This window comes from Pongo pygmaeus, chromosome 9 (assembly GCF_028885625.2).
Source record: "Pongo pygmaeus isolate AG05252 chromosome 9, NHGRI_mPonPyg2-v2.0_pri, whole genome shotgun sequence".
Lineage (NCBI taxonomy): Eukaryota > Metazoa > Chordata > Mammalia > Primates > Hominidae > Pongo > Pongo pygmaeus.
This window is the reverse complement of record NC_072382.2, coordinates 21,410,812-21,438,013: the sequence shown is the minus strand read 5'-3', so window position 1 is coordinate 21,438,013 and position 27,202 is coordinate 21,410,812. Positions and strand designations below refer to the sequence as shown.

The 27,202-nt window shown below is 43.9% G+C and overlaps 1 protein-coding gene across 1 annotated transcript; it reads left to right on the top strand.

Moving 5' to 3' along the window:
• Window positions 1–3,117: 3,117 nt before the first annotated feature.
• LOC129008158 (uncharacterized) lies at window positions 3,118–4,047 on the top strand. The gene is made up of 2 exons (XM_054440019.1): window positions 3,118–3,404; window positions 3,683–4,047. Exons 1-2 carry the CDS (start codon window positions 3,275–3,277, stop codon window positions 3,973–3,975), a joined length of 423 nt encoding a protein of 140 aa, XP_054295994.1. The 5' UTR covers window positions 3,118–3,274; the 3' UTR covers window positions 3,976–4,047.
• The last annotated feature ends 23,155 nt before the right edge of the window (window positions 4,048–27,202 follow it).

Sequence of the window (27,202 nt, the reverse complement as noted above, 5' to 3'; positions counted from 1 at the left end):
TTAAGGCCTAGCTTGGAACCCACACATCATCACTTCTACCGACATTCCATCGACCAAAGCAAGTCACTGGCTGAGCTCACCATGGATGGTGTGGGGAAGAACACTCACCCACAGTGAACCACGGCAGAAGCCTCAACAAAACTCCATCAAACACGTCTTCCTCAATCGTACCTCAAAGATCTTGGAACTGACTCATTGGCCTGGCCTGGGGTCAATGCCTGAGGGAGGTAGGAGTAAGGGTACAGCTAGGGGTCCCCCATATGGGAAGAAGGGTTATTTCCCAAATGGAAGTCAAGGTGTTATTGCCACAAGAAAGGGCAATGGATCCCACATAGGCAATAAATAAATAATTATATAAACCAGCACTCAGCAAACGGCAACATGCAAATAAATCACCTGAGATACTATTACAATGCAGATTCTGAGAGCCAGGCATGGTGGCTCCGACTGTAGTCCCAGCTACTAGCGAGGCTGAGGCTGGAGGATCTCTCAAGCCCAGGAGTTCGAGGCTGCAGCAAGCCACAATCACACCACTGCACTCCAGCCTGGAAGACAAAGCAAAATCTCATCTCTTAAAAAAAAAAATTCATGTAGTAAAAAATAAGGCAGCTTCTGATTCAGTAGGTCCAGGGTGAGGCCTAAGATGCTGCATTTCTTTTTTTTTTTTTTTTTTTTTTTTTGAGACGGAGTCTTGCTCTGTCACCCAAGCTGGAGTACAGTGGCGTGATCTCGGCTCAGTGCAACCTCCACCTCCTGGGTTCAAGCAATTCTCCTGCCTCAGCCTCTTGAGTAGCTGGGATTACAGGCACACACCACCATGCCCAGCTAATTTTTAGAGACGGGGTTTCACCATGTTGGTCAGGCTGGTCTCGAACTCCTGATCTCATGATCCACCCGCCTTGGCTTCCCAAAGTGCTGGGATTACAGGCGTGAGCCACCACACCCAGCTGAGATGCTGCGTATCTAAACCAGATGATGCTAGCAAGGACCAGTAGCAATGAGCAAGACTGAAATTGGGAGAGTCTCTCAGCCTTCTGATGCCACATTCTCATTTACGAAATGATAATTTCACCTGCCACGCAGACTTTTCTCAGCCAGGAGGATGGTGCCCTGGGGGGATAAGGTGATGCGACATTTGTGCTGTCACTCACCTCCTGCCTGCGCCTGCATCTGGAAGCCTCCCTCAGCCCCCAGCAAAGGACTTACAGCCCAGCCAGCAGGCAGACAGGAGGAAGATATCACAAAGTGAGTGCAGCCTCTGTTAACTGCCTTAAACTGCTCCCTGCAATAATGTTGGTGTAATCCGTAAGATTCCATTGTGGTTATCAGACAATTAGGCACACCACAGCGAGGTTATTGCATAATTAATGCTCAGCCCCCATCTCAGCCTCTGAGAGTGGCACAAGTGACAAGATTCACCTGCCCCGCATCTGGGAGAGGAGCAGGGGCACCCAGGATGGGGAACGACCTCCCTGTGGGCTCAGAGGAGGATGTTCTTAGGACCCCAGAGGCATGGCAAAGAGAGAGTCTGTGGCTGAAAGAGCTTGAGTCAGTGTGTGCCCAGGGCCCTCACGCCTGCCATTGTGTTGAGGACTTGGGCTTTAGCCTCTGGAGCGAGGTTCAAATACTGCCTCAACTACTGATTGGCTATATGGCATTAAGCACTCACCTCACATTTTTAAAGCCTCCATCTCCTTGTCTTTTAAAGAAGGGGATTGATGATGTTATGAAAACTGGATGAGAGAGTTTCATATTGGTTAGATGGTTCCTGCAGTACTATTTTCATTATTTCCCTCTCTAAGCCTCAGTGTCTTCATCTGTAAAATGGGAATAATTAGCCTCACCTTGCCTAGGCTTGAAAGATCAGCCAGTAGTTTGAGACCTGCCTGGGCAATATAGCAAGACCCTGTTCTCCACAAAAAGGAAAAAAAAAAAAAAAAGGACGAAATATCAGCCTGTGAGTCAAATAAGACACACATGTGAACGGGATGTGTGGAGTGCTTTGCTAACGCACTATTGTCTTAGTTACCATGTGCCTGGCTTTCTGCTCAACCCTCCAGGGTACGACTTTGTACAAGTCCCCAGGTCTCAACAGGACAGTGGGTGATCAGCCCACCTGAGAAGTGAAACTCATGATTTGGGTAAGTAGACTAGAGGAGAATCACTTCTTTCTTTTTTTCTTTCTTTCTTTCTTATTTTTTGGACGGAGTCTCGCTGTGTCACCCAGGGATCTCGGCTCACTGCAACCTCTGCCTCCCAGGTTCCAGTAATTCTCCTGCCTCAGCCTCCCGAGTAGCTGGGATTACAGGCACACGCCACCGCACCTGGCTAATTTGTTATTATTAGTAGAAACAGGGTTTCACCATGTTAGCCAGGCTGGTCTTGAACTCTTGACCTCAGGTGATCCACCTGCCTCAGCCTCCCAAAGTGCTGGGATTACAGGCATGAGCCACCATGCTCGGCCTGAGAATCATATCTTGAGCTATGATCTGTAACATTCAAATGAGCCTCAACGGACACAAAACAGAAAAATCGTCAAAAAATGTTGGTGAAAAGTTCAGGTGGGAGAACTCAGGTGATGGTGCAGACAGAAGCAAGTAGGGGAGAAAGCTGGCTTCAGGGAGAGTGGTTAGGCCTTTGTGAGAAAGACTGGGGACTTCTCATATCATCCTCTGTGTCCCAGTTCCCAAAACACACACGTACATGGGCACATGCATGCAGGCACACAAAAACAAGCACACACACCAGATGAAAAAATACAGATGCAGGTACACACACATGGACATGGACATGTGTGTGCCTGTGCCCATATAAACAAACATTAGTGCACACACACACTCACACACACACAGGCACAGGCAGTATGTGCTCACACACAACCATACACACAGATACGCACAGAGGTACATTCACACACAGACCAACACACACAGGCACACAGATGCATGCACGCATGCACGTGCGCGCGCGCACACACACACGTGCACCCACCCTCGGCGATACCTTCCAATCCACTGGCCTCTCCGAAATTGGCACAGACCATTTTCCCACGACCCTTTCTCGCTGAGCGTGTGATTCCAAAACTGTCCACAAGAAGGTGCTCGGGAGCCGGAATTCAGGCGTTCCCGGCCCGCGGACGCTTAGAGAAGGGAGCTTCGGAGTTATGGGGGGACCCACCCTTCTATTTAATAACTGAGAAAGCCACGGGAGGGGACTTGCTGGGCTCACAGCCAGTGATCCCTGCCCTGTTTCCTTATGGGGACTGCGGTCGGAAATGGGGAGTGGGGCAGAACCTGTCACCGTCACGGTCCTATTTAGAGAGGAAGGTCGGAGAAACCAGAGCAGTGGAAGGCTCTCGGGCGTTGTCAGGCGCTGTCCCCAGATCACCGGCTCTATGACCCTGGGTAAGTTACCTGGCTTCTCTGTTCCTCAGTTTTCTCGTCTTCCTTGACCCAGGCTTCCCCGACTCCTCTAGGGACCCCTTCCCCTCTCCATGAACACCTTCAGATCTCGGGCTGTTTTCCCCACTCAAGTGGCATCTCAGCTGTCCCCTCCCGGGTTAGGCCTCCCTGGCCCCTATTTAACGGTGTCCCCACCCCCATCACTATCTTGTTTGTACCAACACTTGCTGACTGACAATGCACACTTGTTCATTTGTTCACGTTTATTTTGTCTCCTCCAGGAGAATGGGAACTTCGTGAGAGCAGGGACATGAGGGTGAACTGCTCACCCAGGCACCGCTGGCGCCCGGAACCCAGCTCCCTCGGGGCTCCGGAGAGGCGGCCTCAGCCGTGTGCTGGTGCTGCCCTCCAGTGGCGCTGGGTCCCCATGGCATCTGGCTTTCTCCTGCTCCCCAGTGGCCTTTTCTTCTCCCACCCACCTGTCACCAGCCCCCAGGGTAAGTCTCTGTGTGACTCTAGGGTGAAGGTGGAGGGACCTTGCCTCCGAGGATTCATCCCACCTGGATTCCGATGAGTGAGAGACCCTCTCTGGCACCTGGTGTTTGAATGGCCAGCCTCACAGTTAATAAAGACAAGTTTGGTATCAGCTGTGGGATCCGTCCAGAAAAAGACAACTTTGGGGCAGAAATAGAATGGTGTCGGTCTCGACATAGTCTAATAGGGAAAGACAGACAAGCCAGTCCAACGGTCCCATTTTACAGATGAGGTCACTGCATCCCCACCTAGGACAGGAGGGTACAACTGCCTGGCCAAAGATAACCCTAGAATACGGTCACTCATTCTTCCACCCACTGAGAACCTCAGGGCAGTCGCGTTTTATGCAAAGCATGTGGTCCTGAACACCTTGCATAATTCAAAGCGTGCATAATTCCTGACTAATTTTGCCAGAGTAATGAATGCAAAGTAGAAAGGATGGGTTGCATAAATTACTCCAATTGTGGCATATTTTTGCCTTAATGCTGCTTTTTATTTCCCTGGCATTATCGCTAATATTTCATAACGCACTCTCTGCTAAATTAACAGTGCAGCATTTCCTGCCGGTGGTTTGGCCTTCTTCATAACGTTTTATCACATCTCACTTCTTTTCCAATGTTATCGATTTTCAGGTGCGTTTTTCAGCACCACCACTTAAAGAACACTTGGATGACATTGTTACAGGATATGGGTAAAATATTTAAGGTTATAATAACTGTGAACATTGAGAAAATGGCACACTAGTCACCAGAATCTCCTGCAGAAATTAGAAATTCAGAAGCATGTAAACAACAGTGCATGTATATAGAAAGCAGGTATTTCTATTTAATAACCAAAGCAATGTCGCCATGTGGCAGGTTTACAGTCCTCAGTTAACAGCTCACTTAGTTCCTCCGACTCGAGGAAACTGCAATTCTTGACAGTTTTTTTTTTTAACTGAGGGGCTTGGCATTATTTCCAGCTTAGTGCATAAACACGTATTAGCATTTTTATATTGCACCTTGCCAAAGTCACAGTTTAGACTCCCATAAATGGTGACTTCACCCTAAATGGTCTTCCTTGCTGCATCCTTAACCCCAGGAGGGTGGAAATGTATGACTCCACCCAGTCATCTCAGATACGGATTTCAGAAATTTCAGCCACCCACCTCATACTTACACAGGGACCTTTTTGGAGGCAGCATCATCCAAGGCTGCTCTTGCCCAATTTGGCTGGCCCTACCTCCTCCCCAGCGTCATCTTCTCTTGCAGTCTGGAGAGGGGGGCTACTCCCCCAGTATAGGATCCATATTTAGATCCATATTGGAGGGTGGGTAGAAAGGGGAGGTAGGATGAGGGAAAATTGAGTCTCAGTTTCACACATTTGTAAGATCGTCAGACTTTCCACATTGCCAAGAAACTCGTCAGCACAACCGCTGTGAACTGGCTTCTTGACCTTCGTCTGCCCAGAATTGCTTCCAGAATGGCTCCTTCAGCTTGGTCTGAGCCTGGCCCCAGAAAGAGTGCCAGGGGCCCTAGGAAGGAGGAAAAATGGGGCATTCAGGGCAGGCTCTGAACCCACTGGGATTCCTGTCCTAATTCCATTTGCATGTGACCTTGAGCAAGTCTCTATGCGAGGCACTTCACCTCTCTGGGCCTCAGTTTCCACCTCTGTCAAATGGGGATGATAATACCATCTACTTCCCAGAATTGGTGCCAGAATGAAAAGCAGTCCCTGCTGTGATAGTGCCTAGAACAGAGTAAGTGCCCAATAAATATTCCTTAGCTCTTGTTGCAGTTAGAAAAGCGACTGGATGGGGCGTACATTTACTGGAACCCTGGGATGTATAAGGGCCAGTGTCCGGGTGAGGCGATCCTGCCCCTCGGAGAATTTATGGTCCAACTTTGGAGAGTGAACCTGCCCTTCCACTAATTCAAGAATTCACCAACCAGGAGAACTGCATGTGGAATTGCCCTGTCCAGCCCTGACTTTGTGCAAGTGTCCATCAAGTCCCCTTCTGCCTCTGGGCTGCCTCTGAGACTTGAGGGGGAGTAAACAGGAGCCTAGGGGTCTCTCCACCCTCCAGGTGCCCCATCAGGCTGGCACCTCCCCACCAGCCCACCCTTCCCCTTGCAGCAGCAAATCTGCAAATGTGCCTTGCAAGCATGTCCAGTGGGCCAGAAGCCACACTCGTCCTCCCCACCCCTTCAGAGGACAAGGAGAGGTGCCTGGCCCAAAGGCAGTGGTTGGAGCATGGGCTTCCTGCCTGGGGTGGGGTGGAGAGGGATCTGCCTTCTCTTCTGGGCCCCTGCCCCCTAGGTTTTTCTTCCTCGATACTCACGTTCCTTTCCCTGGACAATCCCTTGCTCTATGAGGGCCTCAGCTTTCCCCTCTGAAAAATGGGCAGCCTGGACTTCTCCACCTCCTCCAGCTAAGACATTCATCTCCCTGTCTCCACACCAGCCTTGCCACCAACACCCCGGTCCCTCTCTGTCTCCTCTGCTGCTGTGGGGGCCTGTCCCTGGGGTCACTGAGGCTACTGCTGGCTGGGCTTCCAAGCACCAGAGAAGGACTCCACAGAACAATAGCAGAAGGAAGGGGGCCAATCTTCAGGAGGAGAGAATGAAATGGCCTAGCTCAGCCATGCCTGCCCTAGGTCCAAAGCTCCCAGCTCCATTCTTGCCTCTTCTGCCATGTTCCCATGTTTCTACATATGCATGTCTCCCACCAGACAAGGTGGTCCTGAGGGCAGGAGACATCCAGGCTATCCTCGCTGTATCCCTAGCACCTGGGTGCTGGGACCTGTTTCCTGGTTGGACAGAATGGGCGCCCACCCAGCAGGTGCAAGGATGGTAATGTTTTCCCGGCCTGTAGCCTGAATTCCAAGTGTCCACTCAGGGCCAAACCATGCAGTCAGAAAAGGATTCTCACTGGGCACAGTGGCTCAGGCCTATAATCCCAGCACTTTGAGAGGCCGAGGCAGGTGGATCACTTGAGGCCAGGAGTTCGAGACCAGCCTGGCCAACATGGCAAAACCCCCTCTCTACTAAAAATACAAAAATTAGCCAGGCATGGTGGCAGGCACTTGTAGTCCCAGCTACTCAGGAGGTTGAGGCAGGAAAATCGCTTGAACCCAGGAGGTGTAAGTTGCAGTGGCCTGAGATTGCGCCACTGGGCTCCAGCTTGGGTGACAGAGCAAGAATCTCTCTCAAAAAACAAAGCAAAAAGAAAGGATTCTCACAGTGAATAACCTAAGTCTACAAAAATAAAAGAAAGGACTCTACCTCAGGCCCACACTTCCCTCCCCTCTCTGCCTCCCTTTCCCTCTCCCCCAAGCCCCTCTTCCACTTGCCTCCAGCCTCCCACCTGGAGACTCAGTCATTTCTGGCTCTTTCTGACTCTGCTTTAGAATGAGAAAAAATATGGGGAAGCAGGGACTTTTGATCATAAGGACGGGGGAAAGGAGACGGGATCTTATCATGGGCTGGCTTCCGGCAAGATGTCTAAAACTCACACAGAATCGTCTCCTAGGGGAAATCACCCACCTGCATAATTTTCATATCCAATAATACTACAAGAGTGTCTATGTCCTTCCCACCTTGAGTTACATTTCTAAAAATCTTTATCATGTGAGTCACGAAAGGTGCCAGCTGCCAATAAGTATGCATGGGGAGAGGACAGATAGCTGGGAGTAGAGATTTATGTTGCCTGATAATACTAAAGAATTGCTATACTCAGTTTCATCAAACCCAGGTCCTAGTGTCAGCCTGAAATTCTTCCTCCTCCAGGAAGCCCTTCTGGACTGGGAGGGAAAGTCTATGATACAAGAAACAGTGTCTGATGTTTCCCAGATCCACCTCTTTTTCTCCTGTACCGCGCCCACCACCTAGACAGCCCTTTTTCCATAGGTGTCCAAATGCCCTGAGTCTGTCAGTGCCAGGCTTGCATGCCATTATTTCCCAGATGAAAGTGACTAACCCCCTGTTAGGACCCAAGCACTTCCTACCCTGGCCTGTGATCACAGGTGCTAGGAGAATTGCTCAGCAGTGGGAGGGAGGGCACGTAGTAGGTCCCAGCCCTGACTTTGCCCAAATATCTGTCAAGCCACTTTCAGCCTTTTGGTCTCCTCCCTGAGGGCTGGATGTGAGCTTAGAGGCCATTTAGGCTAACCCCTCCCCAGCCTGGGTGCCGCCTCCCCATATCCCTGACTTATTCACGGATGCCGAAGAATTGGTATGTTTGTCAAGTGACTAAATGAATAAATTCAGAACTTGGGGATTCCAAGATCTAACGCTCCCTCAAAGTTAAGCCTCTTAGCCTCCTTAACCCTGCAACTATCCTTCCTTTTCCTTATACCAGTCCAGTAACAAAATCACCTTCTAAACCACCAGCCGGCCAGCCATACCCCCAATATGACCCAGGTGAAATGACCCAAAAGGTTGACAGTATATCCAGTCACTGGGTTTTTTTTTAATTGTAATTAGTAATTATTATGCACTATGGAGGTAATAATAATAATAGCAGCAAACATTTATTTTATTTTATTTTATTTTATTTTTTGAGACAGTCTTACTCTGTCGCCCAGGCTGGAGTGCAGTGGCCCGCCTGGTACTGGGCTTGAGGCTTTGATGTGAACAACTTCATTTAATCCTCACAGTAATCCATAAGGGAGTTCCATCATTAGCCCCTACCTTTCAGACCTGGAAATGAGGCATAAAGAGGTTAAACTTGCCCCATGTAGCAAGCTGGTAACAGAATTTGGGGACTTTATAAAATCATTCTTTATCCATTGTGTACAATATTTTTCCAGTTTTGTAGTCCTCTTTCAGACTTTGACTTTTTTTTTTTAATTTCATGTCCTAATCTATTTTCAGTTCATTACCCCTGCCCTGTTTGTTTGGCAATGTTTCTGTGAACTGTCAATCTTGTCTTCCTCTCTAAGAGACTAGAAATATTCATGGAATTTGTGAAAACATAGCCAAATAGGTAAAGTGGACATGGATGACTGAAAATGAATTTTTTTAAATGAAACAACCTAGAAAGAAGACAAAATTGCTTTCAAAATGAATGCAAAAATTGCAAAATCTCCCCAGGGTGCAACGACCTTATCAAGACAGGAACTAATGGCCGTAAACATTCATTTCCAACAGAATTTCTTTCAGTTGATTCACTTGGAACCCAGAAAAACTTTAAAATTTGTAATAACTTCATCAGATGAATGCATAATTGCTGGGAAATTATTTAGCAATTAAAAGCCCAGAAGTCTGAAGGTGGGGTTGGCATATAGAGCTAAAATGCACTTTAGAAGCTATCCTCATTGTACATAAAAATTAATAATACTTGATAAAACAGGGGCCAGAAGTACTGTTTCAACCAACTTTTTTTGGCGTTAGTTTTACTGAAGCATAACTAGATACAATAAAATGCGAAGATTTGTAAGTGTAGTGTTATAACAACCATATAATCAAGATATTGATTGACTGCTTTTGTTTGTTTTAGAGACAAAGTTTCACTCTGTTGCCCAGGCTGGAGTGCACAGGTGTGATCATAGCTCACTGTAACCTTGCACTCCTGGCATCAAGCAATCCTCCTGCTTCAGCCTCCCAGTATCTGGGACTACAGGCCTGTGCCACCACGCTGGGCTCATTTTTTTAACTTGTAGAGAGAGGGTCTCGCTATGTTGCCCACACTGGTCTTGAACTCCTGGCTTCAAGCTATCTTCTTACCTCAGCCTCCCAAAGTGGTGGGATTACAGGCATAAGCCACCACACCTGGCCTGACTGATACTGACAATGACAAGATATTAAACATTTCCATCACCCCAGGAAGTTTTCTTGTGCCTCTTTGTAATCAATCCACCCCATCACCAGTCAACCAATGATCAGTGCTCTATAACAAGAGCTTATATTTGTCTGTTCTAGAATTTCATATAAATGGATTCATATAGTATGTACTCCTTTGTGTCTATCTTCCTTCACTCAGTAAAATGTCTTTGAGAATCATACATTGTATTTATTTATTTATTTTGAGACAGAGTCTTGCTCTGTCACCCAGGCTGGAGTGCAGTGGCACAATCTCAGCTCACTGTAACCTCTGCCTCCCCGGTTCAAGCGATTCTCATGCCTCAGCCTCCCAAGTAGCTGGGACTACAGGTACACACCACCACACCTGGGTATTTTTGTACTTTTTGTAGAGACTGGGTTTTCACCACGTTGGCCAGGCTGGTCTAGAACTGTCCTCAAGTGATCTGCCCACTTCAGCCTTTCAAAGTACTGGGATTACAAGTGTGAGCCACCGCGCCCGGCCAAGATTCATACATTTTGTTGTTACAATCAAGCAGTTCTTTCATTTCCCTGAGTAGCATTCTACCCATTTTATCAAGTAGTGTTCCACTGTATGCAAATATCATACATAGCGTGTTTATCCATTCACCTGTTGATCAACGTTTGGATTTTCTCTGATTTTTTGGTATTAGGCATAAAACTGCTATGAAGATTTTTGCATAGGTTTTAAGGTGAACTTAACTTTTCATTTCTCTTGAGTAAATACCAAACAATGAGAATGCAGGGTCATATGGAAAATGTGTCACTATATAAAAAACTGCCAGCTGGGCGCAGTGGCTCATGCCTGTAATCCCAGCACTTTGGGAGGCCGAGGCAGGCAGATCACGAGGTCAGGAAATCGAGACCATCCTGGCTAACACGGTGAAACCCCGTCTCTACTAAAAACACAAAAATTAGCCGGGCATGGTGGCGGGCACCTGTAGTCCCAGCTACTCAGGAGGCTGAGGCAAGAGAATCACTTGAACCTGGGAGGCGGAGCTTGCAGTGAGCTGAGATCGCACCACTGCACTCCAGCCTGGGCAACAGAGTGAGACTCCATCTCAGAAAAAAAAAAAAAAAAAACTGCCAAGCTGTTTTCCAAAGTGACTTTACCATTTCACCACCACCCCGCAGTATGTGAGGATTCCAGGTGCTCCCCATTCTGACAAAAAAATGACAGCTTTCAATGTCTTTTTTAATTCTAAGAGGTAAGAAATTGTATCTCTTTGTTCAACCACGTTGCTTTTTTTTTTTAGACAGAGTCTCACTCTGTCACCCAGGCTGGAGTGCAGTGGCCCGATCTCGGCTCACCGCAACCTCCGTCTCCCAGGTTCAAGCAATTCTCCTGCCTCAGCCTTCCAAGTAGCTGGGACTATAGGCACGTGCCACCACGCCCAGCTAATTTTTTTCTATTTTTAGTAGAGACGGGGTTTCACTATGTTGGCCAGGATGATCTTGATCTCTTGACCTCGTGATCCGCCTGCCTCGGCCTCCCAAAGTGCTGGGATTGCAGGCATGAGCCACCGCACCCAGCCAACCACGTTGCTTTTTATGCAACAATCTGCTGGCTTCTCAACACCAAATGTGTATGCCCTACCTATTTGCATTCATGCACAAAAATGTGTCTGTGTGCATACACACAAACACACACATACACCTGGGCCCCTCCTGCCGCTCCCCGTGTGGTGAAGAACACCCTCAATGAGGATGAACTTTGGCCTCTGCACAGGAACTGGCTGACCCTGAGCAGTTCACTTCAGACCTGCTTTTCCAACAATCAAATGTGGACAATAATCCAGCCCACTAAGATCAAAACACCAAAAGCATAATCTATGAAAGAAATTGATAATTTGGACTTCATTAAAATTAAAAACTTCAGCCGGGCACTGTGGCTCATGCCTATAATCCCAGCACTTTGGAAGGCCAAGGCGAGAGCATCACTTGAGCCTAGGAGTTAGAGACCAGCCTGGACAACATGGCAAAACCCTCTCTCTACAAAAAAAAATACAAGAATTAGCCAGGTGTGGTGGCACGCACCTGAGTCCCAGGTACTAGAGAGGCTGAGGTGGGAGGATCACCCGAGCCCAGGAGGTTGAGGCTGCAGTGAGCCTTGACTGGACAAATGCACACCAACCTGGGTAACAGAGTGAACCCTTATCTCAAAAAAAAAAAAAAATTAAAAATTTCTGCTCTGCAAAAGAGACTGTTATGAGAATAAAAAAAAAGCAAGCCACAGACTAGGAGAAAATATTTTCAAAACACATGTCTGATAAAGGACTGTTATCCAAACTATACAAATAACTCTTAAAACTCACTATTAAGAAAATAAACAAACTAAAAGTGGGCAAAACATCTGAACAGACACTCCACCAAAGAAGATACACAGATAGGAAAGAAGCAAACGAAAAGATGCTCAACATCACATGTCATTAGGGAATTGTCAATTAAAACAGCAATTAGATAACCACTACACACCTATTTGAATGGCTACATCCAAAAAACCAACAGTAACCAATGCTGTTGAGGATGTGGAGCAACAGAAATTCTCATACACGCCAGTGGCAATGCAAAGTGGTACAGCCACTTTGGAAGACAGTTTGGCAGCTTCTTCCGAAGCCAAGTATAGTCATACCATACAATTCAGCAATCGCATTCAGTTATTTACCCAAATGAGTTGAAAACATATCCACAGGAAAACTTGCACACAAGTGTTTATAGCAGCTTTATTCGTAACTGACAAAACCTGGAAGTAAGTAACCAAGATGTTCTTCAAAAGGCGAACAGGGCCAGGCACAGTGGCTCATGCCTGTAATCCCTGCACTTTGGGAGGCTGAGGCAGGCAGATCACCTGAGATAGGGAATTTGAGACCAACCTGGCCAATATGGTGAAACCCCATCTCTACTAAAAATACAAAAGTTACCTGGGCATGGTGGCAGACGTCTGTAATCCCAGCTACTCGGGAGACTGAGGTGAGAGAATCACTTGAACTTGGGAGGCGGAGCTTGCAGTGAGCTGAGATCGTGCCACTGCACTCCAGCCTGGGCAATAGAGCGAGACTCCGTCTCAAAAAAAAACAAAAACAAAAAAATAGGCAAATGGATAAAGTGTAGGATATCCATACAGTGGAGTATTATTCAGTGCTATGGGCTGACTTGCGTCCCTGCTCTCTGCCAACAGATTCCTATGTTGAAGCCCTAACATCCCCTGCCATTTTGACTGTATTGTAGTTAGGGTCTTTATGGAGGTGAGATATGACAATTATAAATGTATATCCACCATGCAACAGAACCCCAAAATATATGAAGCAAAATTAACAGAACTTATGGAAAAACAGTCAATTGTATTATTATAATACAATACAATTTAGGGAGAATTGACATCTTAACAATTTAAAGTCTTTTGATCCATGAACATCACATATCTTTTGATTTATTTACGTCTTTGTTTCTTCAATGTTTGGTAGTTTTTTGTTTGTTTGTTTGTTTGTTTGTTTGTTTGTTTTTGAGATGGAGTCTTGCTCTGTTGCCCAGGCTGGAGTACAGTGGCATGATCTCAGCTCACTGCAACCTCTGCTTCCTGGGTTCAAGCGATTCCCCTGCCTCAGCCTCCCAAGTAGCTGGGACTACAGGCACCCGCCACCACACCCGGCTAATTTTTTGTATTTTCAGTAGAGATGGGGTTTCACCATGTTAACCAGGATAGTCTCAATCTCCTGACTTCATGATCTGCCCGCCTCGGCCTCCCAAAGTGCTGGGATTACAGGCTTGAGCCACCGCACCCAGCCAATGTTTGGTAGTTTTTAGCATACAAATCTTGCATGTATTTTGTTAGAGTTACCCCTCTGTATTTCAGCTTTTCCTTGATATCATAAATGGTCCTTTTTTTTTTTTTTTTTTTGACACAGAGTCGCTCAGGCTGGAGCATAGTGGTATAATCTCGGCTCACTGACACCTCCACCTCCTGGGTTCAAGTGATTCTCCTGCCTCAGCCTCCTGAGTAGCTAGGATTAACAGGCACGCGCCACCACACCCGGCTAATTTTTATATTTCTAGTAGAGATGGAGGTTTCACCATGTTGGCCAGGCTGGTCTTGAACTCCTGACTTCAAGTGATCCCCCCACCTTGGCCTCCCAAAGTGCTGGGATTACAGACATGAGCCACCATGCCTGGCCATAAATGGTATTTTTTTTTAAAAAAATCTCAATTTTCACTTGTTTATTTCCATTTATAAAATTGATTTTTCTATATATACAATTGATTTTTGTGTATTCATCTTGTATTCTGCAACCTTGTTTAACTCACTTATAAGCTCTAATAGCTTTTTTTTTTTTACCTCTAATAGCTTTTTAAAACAGCTTTATTAAGGTATAAATCACATACCATACCATTTATCCATTTGAAGTGTCAATGGTCTTTACTATATTCATAGAGTTGTATAAGCATTACCACAACCATTTTAGGATAATTTAGTCACTCCAGCGAGAAACCTTCCTATCTTTTGCAGTCACTTTGCATTTCCCATAGGCCCCTAGGTCCTACACAAACACTAATCTAGCTTCTGCCTCTATAGATTTATCTATCTGGGATTTTATAAGTGAATTCATACAATATGGTCTTTGGTGACTGGTGTCACTTACTTAATGTAATATTTTCTTTTTTTTTTTTTGAGATGGAGCCTGCCCTGTCGCCCAGGCTGGAGTTCAATGCCGCAATCTCAGCTCACTGCAATCTCTGCCTCCCAGGTTCAAGCGATTCTCCTGCCTCAGCTGCCTCAGCCTCCCGAGTAGCTGGGATTACAGGCACGTGCTACCACACCTGGCTAATTTTTCTATCTTTAGGACAGACGGGGTTTCACCATGTTGGCCAGGCTGGTCTCGAACTCCTGACCTCGTGATCCACCCGCCTCAGCCTCCCAAAGTGCTGGGATTACAGGCGCGAGCCACTGCGCTCAGCCTAATGTAATATTTTCAAAGTTCATCCATGTTGTAGCATGTTATCAGTAGTTAATTCCTTTTTATGAATGAATAACCTTCCATTGTATGGACATACCACATTTCATTTATCTGTTGATCAGTTGATGGACATTTGGGTTGTTTATACCTTTTGGCTATTATGAAGAATGCTGTTATGAACATCTGCATTCAAATTTTTAGGTGGACATTTGCTTTAATTTCTCTGAGGCTTATACATAGCAGCAGAATTATTAGGTCATATGGTAACTCTGTGTTTACTCCTTTGAGGAACTGCCAGACTGCTTCCAAAACAGCTTCGTCATTTTACATTCCCACCAGCAATTTATGAAAGCTGCAATTCCTCCATGTCCTGGCCAACCTTGTTATTGTCTTTTTTTTATTATTTGTATTATTTTATTATTATGGCCACCCTAGTGGATGTAAAGGGCTACTTATTGTGGTTTTGATTTTTGTTTCCCTAATGACTAACAATTTCTAGCATCTTTTCCTGTGCCTGTTGGCATTTTGCATATCTTCTTTGGAGAAATATCTACTCAAGTCATTTGATCATTTTAAAATTGTGTTATTCCCCATCAAAAAGTGAGCAAAGGATGTGAACAGACACTTCTCAAAAGAAGACATTTATGTGGCCAACAAACATATGTAAAACGCTCATCATCACTGGTCATTAGAGAAACGCAAATCAAAACCACATGAGATACCATCTCATGCCAGTTAGCATGGCGATTATTAAAAAGTCAGGAAACAACAGATGCTGGCGAGGCTGTGGAGAAATAGGAATGCTTTTACACTCTTAGTGGGAATGTAAATTAGTTCAACCACTGTAGAAAATAGTGTGGTGATTCCTCAAGGATCTAGAACCAGAAATACCATTTGACCCAGCAATCCCATTGCTGTGTATATACCCAAAGGATTATAAATCATTCTACTATAAAGACACATGCACACATATGTTTATTGCAGCACTGTTTACAATAGCAAAGACTTTAAACCAACCCAAATGCCCATCAATGATAGACTGGATAAAGAAAATGTGGCAAATATACACCATGGAATACTATGCAGCCATTAAAAAAGAATACGTTCATGCTGGGCACGGTGGCTCATGCCTGTAATCTCAGCTACTCAGGAAGGCTGAGGCAGGAGAATCACTTGAACCTGGGAGGCGGAGGTTGCAGTGAGCTGAGACTGTGCCATTGCACTCCAGCCTGGGCAACAAGAGCGAAACTCCATCTCAAAAAACACAAAAAGAATGAGTTCAAGACCTTTGCAGGGACATAGATGAAGCTGGAAGCCATCATTCTCAGCAAACTAACACAGGAACAGAAAACCAAACACCACATGTTCTCACTCACAAGTGGGAGTTGAACAATGAGAACACATGGACACAGGGAGGGGAATATCACACACCAGGGCCTGTTGGGGGTTGGGGGCAAGGGGAGGGAGAGCATTAGGACAAATACCTAATACATGCAGGGCTTAAAACATAGATGTTGGGTTGATGGGTGCAGCAAACCACCATGGCACATGTATACGTATGCAACAAATCTGCATGTTCTGCACATGTATCCCAGAACTTAAAGTAAAATTTAAAAAAATAAAAATAAAATAAAATAAAATTGGGTTGTTGGTCTTATTTGCTGTTGAATTGTAAGAGCTCTTTATATATTCTGGATAGTAGACCCTTATCCAATATGATTTGCAATTTTTTTCCCATTCTGCAGATTATCCTTTCACTTTCTTAATAGTGTCTTTTGATGAACAAAATTTTTCTAATTAATGAAGTCTAAAATAGGTATATATTTTTCTTTCACTGCTTGTGCTTTCATGTCATACCCCAAAATCCATTGCCAAATCAAAGGTTTACCTTAGGTTTTGTTGAAAATGTTTATACTTTTTTTTTTTTTTTTTTTGAGACAGTCTTGCTCTGTCGCCCAGGCTGGAGTGCAGTGGCGTGATCTCAGCTCACTGCAATCTCAGCCTCCCAGGTTCTAAGGGATTCTCCTGCCTCAGCCTCCCAAGTAGCTGGATTACAAGCATGCACCACCATGAACGGCTAATTTTGTATTTTTAGTACAGATGGGGTTTCACCATGTTGGCCAGGCTGGTCTCGAACTCCTGACCTCAGGTGATCCACCAGCCTCAGCCTCCCAAAGTACTGGGATTACAGGCATAAGCCACCACGCCCAGCCAAATTTTTACAGTTTTAACTCATTTGTAGGTCTTTGACACTTTTTTTTTTTTTTGGTCTTTGATATATTTTGATTTAATTTTTATAGATGGTGTGAGATAAGGTTCCAACTTCATTCTTTTTAATGTAGATATCCATTTGTCCAAGCATCATTTGTTGAAGAAACTATTCTTTCCTCATTGAATAGTCTTGGCACTCCTTTTGAAAATCAAATAACCACTGACATCTACATTGATGATGTTTTTCAGGACTCTCTGTTCTATTCTATTGATCTATATGTCTATCCTTATATACTGTTTTAGTCACTGTAGCCTTATAAGTTTTGAAATTGGGAAGTGTGAGTCCTCCAAATTTGTTCTTTTTCAAGGTTGTTTTGGCTATTCTGGGTCCCTTGAAGTTACATATGAACTTTAGAATCAATTTTTTCATTTCCACAAAAAGGCTTTTGGGATTTTGATAAGGATTGCCTTGAATCTGTAGGTTGCTTTGGGGTATACTGCCATTCTTGTACAGGATTTCTTTCAAGGTATTTAGGTCTTCTTTAATTTTGTTCAGTAATGTTTTGTAGTTTTCAGTGTACAAATCATGTACCTCCTTAGTTAAATTTATTCCTAAGTGTTTTATTCTTTCTGATGCTATTGTAAATGGAATTGTTTTCTTCACTTCCTTTCTGTGTTGTTCATTACTCCTGTATAGAAATGCCACTAGTTTTTGTGTGTTGATTTTGTATCCTGTCATTTTTCTAAATTTGTTAGTTGGCTCTGATAGAGGATTTGTTAGAATTTCTTATATATAAATCATGTCATCTGTGAATAAATATAATTTTACTTCTTCTTTTCTAATTTGGATGTTTCATCTCTTTTTGTTGCTTAATTCCTCTGGCTAGAACTTCCAGTACAATGTTGAATAGCAGTGGCAAAAGTAGGCATCCTTATCTTATTCCTGATCTTAGGGGAAAGATTTCACACTTTCACCATTGAGTACAATGTTAGCTATGAGTTTTTCATAAATGTCCTTTATCATGGTGAGGGAGTTCTTTTCCATTCCTAGTTTCTGAGACTTTTAATCTCGAAAGGTGTTGGATTTTGTTAAATATTTTTTCTGCATCAATTTGAAATGCTCATATGGGGATTTTTCTTCATCCCATTAAGGCAGTATATTACACTGATTAATTTTGATGTTGAACCAACATTGCATTCCTGGGATGACTCCTACTTGGTAATGATGTATAATCCTCTTAACATGTTGATGGATTTGGTTTGCTAGTATATTGTTGAAGATTTTTGCATCTACATTCATAAGGGATATTCGTCTGTGGTTTTTTTTTTCTTGTGATGTCTTTGTCTGTCTTTGATATCAAAGTAATGCTGAATTCCTAGAATGGGGTAAAAAATGGTCTCCCTTTCCATTTTTTGAATGAGTTTGATAAAGATCAGTGTTAATTCTTTGTCAGATGTTTGGTAAAATTCACCAGTGAAGCCCTCTGGTTGTGAGCATGTTTTTATTGGGAGGTTTTTGATTACTTATTCATTCTCTTTATTTACTAATGGGCTGTTCAGATTCCTATTTCCTCTTGAGTCAGTTTTGGAAGTTTGTGTTTCTAGGAATTTGTCTATTTCATCTAGACTATCTAATTTGTTAACTTTCAATTGTTCATAGTATTCTGTTACAATTTCTTTTTTTTTTTTTCTGTAAACTCTTTTGTAATATCCCCACTTTCATTTCTGATGTTAGGAATTTGAATCTTCTCCCTTTTCTCTTTGTCAGTCTAGCTAATGGTTTGCCAAGTTTGATGATCTTTTAAGGCCAATAACCAACTTTTGGTTTCCTTGATTTTCTCTACTGTTTTTCTATTCTCTACTTTTTCAACTATAATCTTTATTATTTTCTTCCCTCTGCTAACTTTGGGTTTAGATTGTACTCTTTTTCTAGTAGCTTAAGGCAGCAGTCCCCGACCCTTTTAGCACCAGGGACCAGTTTTGTGGAAGACAATTTTTCCACAGACCGTTGGGGAGAGGATGGTTTCAGGATGATTCAAGCACAATACATTTATTGTGCACTTTGTTCCTATTATTATTACATTGTAATATATAATGAAATAATTATACAACTCACCATAACAAAGAATCAGTGGGAGTCCTGAGTTTGTTTTCCTGCAACTAGACAGTCCCACCTGGGAGTGATAGGAGACAATAACAGATCATCAGGCATTAGAGTCTCATAAGGAGCACACAACCTAGATTTCTTGAATGCACAGTTCACAATAGGGTTTGGGCTCCTATGAGAATCCAATACCACCACTGATGTGACAGGAGGCAGAGCTCAGGTGGTAATGCAAGCAATGGGGAACAGTTGTAAATACAGATGAAGCTTCACCCTCTGCTCACCTCCTGCTGTGTGACCCAGTTCCTAACAGGCCACAGACCAGCACCAGTCTGTGGCCCAGGGATTGGAGACACTGACATACATTGTAAAGTTAGGTTATTTATTTGAGATCTTTCTTCTTTTTTAAAGTAGGCATTTGTAACTATGACTTTCCCTCTGAGAACTGCTTTTGCTGCATCCTATAAGTTGTGGTATGTTGTTATTTCGTTTTCATTCATCTCAAAGTGTTTTCTTATTTCACCTGTAATTTCTTCTCTGGCCCACTGGTTATTTAAGAATATATTGCTTAGGCCAGGTGTGGTGACTCATGCCTGTATTCTAGGATTACAACAACACTAATCTAGGATTAGAACAACACTGTATATAAACTAGACATTACTGACTTATTATATAGAACACTCCAAATCCAGGCACGGTGGCTCGCAGTTGTAATCTCAGCACTTTGAGAGGCTGAGGTGGGTGGATCACGAGGTCAGGAGTTCGAGACCAGCCTGGCCAACATGGCGAAACCCTGTCTCTACTAAAAATACAAAAATTAGCTGGGCATGGTGGCATGCTCCTCTAATCCCAGCTACTCAGGAGGCTGAGGCAGGAGAATCGCTTGAACCTGGGAGGCAGAGGTTGCTGTGAGCCGAGATCGCACCACTCCACTCCAGCCTGAGCAACAGAGTGAGACTCCATTTCAAAAAGAAAAAAAAAAAAAGAATATATTACTTAATTTCCACATATTTGTGAATTTTCCAGGTTTTTTTCTGTTATCGCTTTCTAGTTTTATTTCATGTTAATTGGAAAAGATACTTTGTACAATTTCAATCTTTTAAATTTTATTGAGACTTGTTTTGTGGCCTAACACACGGTCTATCCTGGAAAATGTTCCACGTGCACTTGAGTAGACTACGTATTCTGTGATTGCTGGATGGAATGTTCTTTTTCTTCATAATTTTTTTAAAAAGAAAAAAATCACAATGGGTAGTACAAATTTGGGATCTAAAGCCACTGTTTTTTTGTTGGGGGAGGAGGGCATTTTGGTGTTGGGGTTTTTTTTGTTGGTTTTGTTTGTTCGTTTGTTTGTTTGTTTTTCGAGACAGAGTATGGTTCCATTGCCCAGGCTGGAGACCAGTAGCAAAATCTTGGCTCACTGCAACCTCCACTTCCTGAGTTCAAGCAATTCTCTTGCCTCAGCCTCCAGAATAGCTGGGATTACAGGCATGCACCACCATGCTGGGCTAATTGTTGTATTTTTAGTAGAGACTGGATTTTGCCACGCTGTCCAGGCTGGTCTCGAACTCCTGGCCTCAAGCAATCCACCCACCTCAGCCTCCCAAAGTGCTGAGATTACAATTGTTAGCCACCGCGCCTGGACTTGGAGTGTTCTATATAATAAGTCAGTTATGTCTAGTTTATATACACTGTTGTTCTAGTTGCTCTATTCATTATTGAAAGTGGGATATTGCAGTCTCCAGCAATTACTGTAGGACCGATGTACAAACTGAATGTTTGTTTCTTCCCAAGATTTGTATGTTGAAGTCCTAACACCTATTATGGCTGTATTAGGAGACAGGACCTCTAAGGAAGTAATTAAGGTTAAGTGATGTCATAAAGATGGAGCCCTGATCCAGCGGGATCAATGTACTTATAAGAAGAGAAACCCAACAGCAATCTCTCTCTCTCTGTCTTTCTCTCTCTCTCTCTGCACACGCACAAAGAAGTGGTCGTGTAAGTACACAGTGAGATGGCAACTGCCTACAAGCCAAGAGAAAAAGCCTTAGAATGAAACCAACTTTGGACTGGGCACAGTGGCTCACGCCTGTAATCCTAGCACTTTGGGAGGCCAAGGCGGGCTGATCACCTGAGGTCAGGAGTTCGAGACCAGCCTGGCCAACATGGTGAATGTGTCTCTACTAAAAATACAAAAAATAGTGGGGCATGATGGAGTGTGCCTGTAATCCCAGCTACTCAGGAGGCTGAGGCAGGAGAATCACTTGAACCTGGGAGGCAGAGGTTGCAGTGAGCCAGGATCGCGCCACTGCACTACAGTCTGGGTGACAGAGCAAGACTCCATCTCAAAAAAAAAAAAAAAAAAAGAATGAAACTTACTTTGAGGGCACCTTGATCTTGGACTTCCCAGCCTCTAGAACTTTGAGAAATGAATGTATGTTGTTTAAGCCACCCTGTCTGTGGTATTTTGTTATAACAGTCCATCAACTGGTGACTGGAAAACATACTGTGGTACATGATAAAAGGAACCAATGACTGATACATGCAACAACATAGATGAACCTTAAAAGCACCATGTTAAGTGAAAGAAGTCAGACATAAAAGGCTATATACTATATGATTCCATTTGTAAGACGTTATGGAAAAGCCAAAACTAGGTAGGGAAATTAGTTTCCTGATGACCAGAGGGAACTATTTAGGGTGATAGAACTATTCCTTATCTTGATTTTATGATGATTACCCAAGTATAGACATTTGTTAAAACTCATAAAACTGCACACCCTAAGAATGATAAATTTTCCTGTATGTAACACATAACTCAATAAACGTAACTTTAAATAAATTTGAAATTACGTGCAGGAATGCTACTTTCAGCAAGGCATGGTGGCTCACGACTGTAATCCCAGCACTTTGGGAGGCCGAGGCAGGCGGATCACTTGAGACCAGGAATTCGAGACCAGCCTGGGCAACATGATGAAACCCCCTCACTACTGAAAATACAAAATGTAGCTGGGTGTGGTGGCGTGTGCCTGTAATCTCAGCTACTCAGGAGGCTGAGGCAGGAGAATTGCTTGAACCCAGGAGGTGGAAGTTGCAGTGAGCCGAGATAGCACCACTGCACTCCAGCCTGGGAGACAAAGCAAGACTCTGTCTCAAAAAAAAAATGAATGCTACCTTCTCTGTACCTTAAAAGTTTCCATTGCTCTCAAAATCACACACTGCACATTTGTCATACTAAGTAGTCTCTCATTTTCAACTGAAGTTAGTGAAAAAAACAAGATCTTTTTTTTTTTTTTTTTGAAATAGAGTCTCACTGTCACCTAGGCTGGAGTGCAGTGGCACGATCTCAGCTCACTGCAACCTCCGTCTCTGGGGTTCAAGCGATTCTCCTGCCTCAGCCTCCCAAGTAGCTGGAATTAGAGGGGACTGCCACGACGCCTGGCTAGTTTTCGTAGTTTTAGTAGAGATGGCCAGGGTGGTCTTGAACTCCTGACCTCAGGCGATCTGCCCGCCTAGCCTCTCAAAGTGCTGGGATTACAGACGTGAGCCACCGTGCCTGGCCCAAAACAAGATCTTTGTACTTGTAAAAAAAAAAAAAAAAGGGAGATACTTCTTTATTTTTAACCACTTTCTTTTTTCTTTCTTTTTTTTATATTCTTTATTATATTTGAATGAATTTGGATGGAAGTTAATCTATCATGGATCTTGCACTTAATACCAGAATTTTTCTTCCTTATAAAATTTTGAAGTAGCAAAACAGACATTTTACTCTTAACTGATCCCACAAGATATGACTAATTCTCAAGTAGACATTTTCTTAAGAGATTAATGGTCTAAGTCGAATTAAATAACTACAAGTTAAATATAGCTCTTAAAAATTATTTGATTTAGTGTTTAAACTGCTATTCTGCCAAATAATTCTATAAAGATTGGAATTATAAAAGATAATTGAATCTCTATTATTCTGCCTAGGTATTCTTATTTAAATTTGTATAAACATTTGTTGGCTCCTAAAGAATAAAATGTTCTTCCTAAAGTTATCTAGCTAACACACTCTTTTAATATTAATATGAACTATCAGTTTATTTTCTATTTATTTAAATATTTGAAACTTAACAATTACGTTTGCAAATAAAGTTCACATCTTTCAATGATCATTAATTATTGTACTATTTTATCCTGGAATAATATATGTGTATTCACCAACTGAGAGAAATAATTTCAACATACAAAGCATGAAAGGAGATTTTTCAATTTAAGTGACTTTTAAAGTATTTACCTATGTCTGAAAATGAATGTCCAGATATTAATGATAAATCCAAATGACCTGCCTTGTTTGTATTCCTGATGTAATTACACTGGTTAAATATTATGTTCCTTTCTCAATCACAAGATCATTGATTTGCAAAATTTCAGAGATGTCAGAATGACACCAAAATAAGCATTCAACTATTTACCTTCCAAAGGCCAAAACCCAGGTGAAATAGAAGAATTTGGCTGAGTTGGAAGGCTGAAACCAAACTTCAATGCCTACCGACTCACATTGGTTCTCATCTAGATTAGGAGTGATCAGGCAACTGGCTCCCCAGCCAGGGACAGCTCCACAGTCCAGCTCTTCATTGACTCAGTCAACAAATGTTCATTGAACACCTACTATGCGCCAAGCTTGGTGCTAGGCACAAAGAATCCAGCACTAAAAAAAAACAGAGCCTGGTTGGAGAGAGAGAAGTAAACAATTAGTAGACTATTGTGTATCAGATAGATTTCAATGCATTAATAGTCCCAACTATTGTACTATCTGTATTCAATACAGGTAGATATGCTGTCCTGTAACTTTGTACCCTCCTCACACTCTGACTCTGTTCTGCCGAGGGGTGTGCTTTGGCCAGTAGAATAAATAAGGCAGAAGTGATGTTGTACCAATTCTGAGCATAAGTTTCAAGAAGCCCTGCCACTTTTGCTCTCTCTCAGATCTCTGATCACCATAAGAACAAGCCAGCCGGGTGCAGTGGCTCATGCCTGTCATCCCAGCACTTTGGGAGGCCAAGGCAGGCAGATCACCTGAGGTCAGGAGTTTGAGACCAGCCTGGCCAACATGGTGAAACCCCGTCTCTACTAAAAATATATATAGAGAGAGAGAGATATCTATATCTATATCTATAGATATATATATATAAATTAGCCAGGCATGGTGGCATGTGCCTGTAGTCCCAGCTACTCAGGAGGCTGAGACAGGAGAATCACTTGAACCCAGGAGGCAGAGGTTACAGTGAGCCAAGATCGCGCCACTGCACTCTAGCATGGGCAACAGAGCAAGACTCCATCTCAAAAAATAATAATAATAAAGAACAATCCCAGGCTAGCCTCTTGAAGGATGAGAGACCCCATGAAGGGGAGCCCAGTTATCCCAACTGAGATGATCCAAAACCAATCTATAGCCAGCTGACCACCAAACATGTAAGCTCAGCCAAGATCAGCAGAACTGCCCAATTCACCCATAGATTCATGAGCTAAATTTTGAAAAGCCTTGTTACACAGCAATAGCTAACTGATAGAGTATTAGTGCAATGATAAAGAATGTGCCCAGTGCCAAGAGGATTCTTAGGAACTGTTGAAAACCCAGCACAGGGAAAAAAAACACAAGGAAAACTAATAATAGGTAACTAAATGACAGACACTATGCTAAGTAATATATTATCACCATTCTCTATTTTAAGATACAGCATTCGGCCGGGAGTGGTGGCTCACACCTGTAACCCCAGCACTTTGGGAGGCTGAGGTGGGCAGATAACCTGAGGTGAAGAGTTTGAGACCAGCCTGAACAACATGGTGAAACCCCATCTCTACTAAAAATATAAAAATTAGCCGAACATGGTGGCAGGCGCCTGTAATCCCAGCTACTCAGGAGGCTGAGGCAGGAAAATTGCTTCAAGCCGGGAGGCGGAGGCTGCAGTGAGCTGAGATCGCATCATGCACTCCAGCCTGGGCAAAAAAGCAAGACTCCCTCTCAAAAAACAAAAAAAAAGAACATACAGCTTTCAAGTTCAAGACCAGCCTGGCCAAGAAGGAAAAACCCCATCTCTAATGAAAATGCAAAATTTAGTAGCGCATGGTGGCATATGCCTGTAATCCCACCTACTAAAGAGGCTGAGGCACAAGAATCACTTAAACCCAGGAGGCAGAGGTTGCAGTGTGCCAAGATCATGCCATTGCACTCCAGCCTGGGTGACAGAGGGAAACTCTGTCTACAAATACAGCTTTCAGGCCAGGTGCAGTAGGCCTGTAATCCTTTGAGAGGCCCAGGTGGGCAGATCCCTTAAGCCCAGTAGTTGAAGAGAAGCTTGGGCAACATAGTGAAACCTTGTCTCTACAAAAAAAAAAATTTTTAAAAATTAGCCACATACCTGTAGTCCCAGCTACTTGGGAGGCTGAGGTGAGAGGATCTCTTGAGCCCAGCAGGTGGAGGCTGCAGTGAGCCATGATCGCATCACTGTACTGCCTGGGTAACAGCAAAAACCCTGTCTCAAAACAAACAAACAAACAAACAAACACAGCTTAGCTTATAAAGCAGTGAACCCAAGACTTGAACCTAGGTCCATGTCGTTTTAAAAGGTAAGGTTTCCATTGCTCTGCTGTACCGCAAGAGAGAGGGGAAAAAAGCAAAAAAAAAAAAGAAAAAATAGTGAGAGGATTCTTGTTATGGGTTCTGTGGCTCCAAAATTGAAATTGCTTAACTCGGTTGAGTTATGGCGTCATTCATTCATCTATATGTTAAACTTGGGTTCTTGATGTTCATTTCAGACCATTCAAAACCCATGAAAGGTTAAAAGTGATATCAGCATGCCAGGGTGAGGTGTCCCTAAATCATCTGAACTGAACAGTAAACCTAGGGATGGGGAAAACAGAAAGAGCATTCAGAAGATGTTTGTTAAATTAAACTGAGTTCAAATTCCCAGATATCCACAGCAGCCCACCTCACCACCACCTCATTGCACCTGCCAGGTTTACAGCAGGGACTGAGAGAAAAAAGCCAACCTTAACCTGCACCTGCCTGCTGGCAGCCCTTCTGCAAACACACCAGTATGTACACATCCTGGTCTACACTTCCTGCTGCCCTGCTCTTTTCCTTTCTCCCTGCCCCTGCTCTTGGAACCCCACCACTTGAGAAGAAGGTGGGGCTGTGATGTCCAGAGACATTCCCTGGCACTGGCCAGTTCCTGCCCTAACCTCTCACCTTGGACAGGGATAAATGCCCACAATGTTATCTAGGGTTCTCTGATTGCAAGCAACAGATACAGACTCCATCCAAGTTATGCAAAGAAATGGTTAATGAAAGAGTCCAGGGAAGCTCACAGAACTGAGGAAAAAGCTGAAGAATCAGGCTGGGATGGAACCACAAGCAGGGCAGCTCTGGACATCTCAGTTGCAGGAAACCATGAATGGTCTCTCTGGATGTTTCTGCAACTGCGAATCAGCTATCACCAATTTCAGGCTTTGTTGTTGTTGCATCTGCTCTGGATTCCATTTCAGAGAGAGAAAAAGTAAATAATTGGCTTATTAGCCTTGCCTGGGTTATGTACCTTTGGCTAGGTCATGCCCTTTCGCTAGAGGAGAGCAGGTGTCTTGGTTGATGGCCCCAGAATACTAAAACAGTTGAGGTGGGACACTACTAACAAAAAATGGGGCCCGGGTGCAGTGGCTCACATCTGTAATCCCAGCACTTTGGGAGGACGAGGTAGGCAGATCACTTGAGGTCAGGAGTTTAAGACCAGCCTGGCCAACATGGCGAAATCCCGTCTCTACCGAAAATAAAAAATAAAAATAAAATGGGCTGGGCATGGTGGCGTCTGCCTGTAATCCCAGCTACTCGGGAGGCTGAGGTAGGAGAATCGCTTGAACCCGGGAGGCGGAGGTTGCAGTGAGCCAAGATCACCAATGCACTCCAGCCTGGGTGACAGACGGAGACTCCATCTCAAAAAAAAAAAAAAAAAGGACGCTTTTACTAGATGCCTCCTGCCCATACCTCTTTCACGTCTCATCACAAAAGGAATGGACAGGAGCAACTCAGAGTGGCCATCGGGAAGATGGAATCTAATGGGAAGGCCTCCCCAAGGAAGGGACGTCTGCAATGAGCCCTGAAAGATACATTAGCCAGGTGTAGGGATGAGTGTTGGAGAGCGCTGAACAAAGTGGGAAACT

Coding starts and splice junctions, on each gene's coding strand:
- LOC129008158 (XM_054440019.1), top strand. CDS start 3,275: ATGGGGAGTGGGGCAGAACCTGTCACCGTCACGGTCCTATTTAGAGAG. Junction 3,405..3,682: donor CACCGGCTCTATGACCCTGG/GTAAGTTACCTG, acceptor TGTCTCCTCCAG/GAGAATGGGAACTTCGTGAG.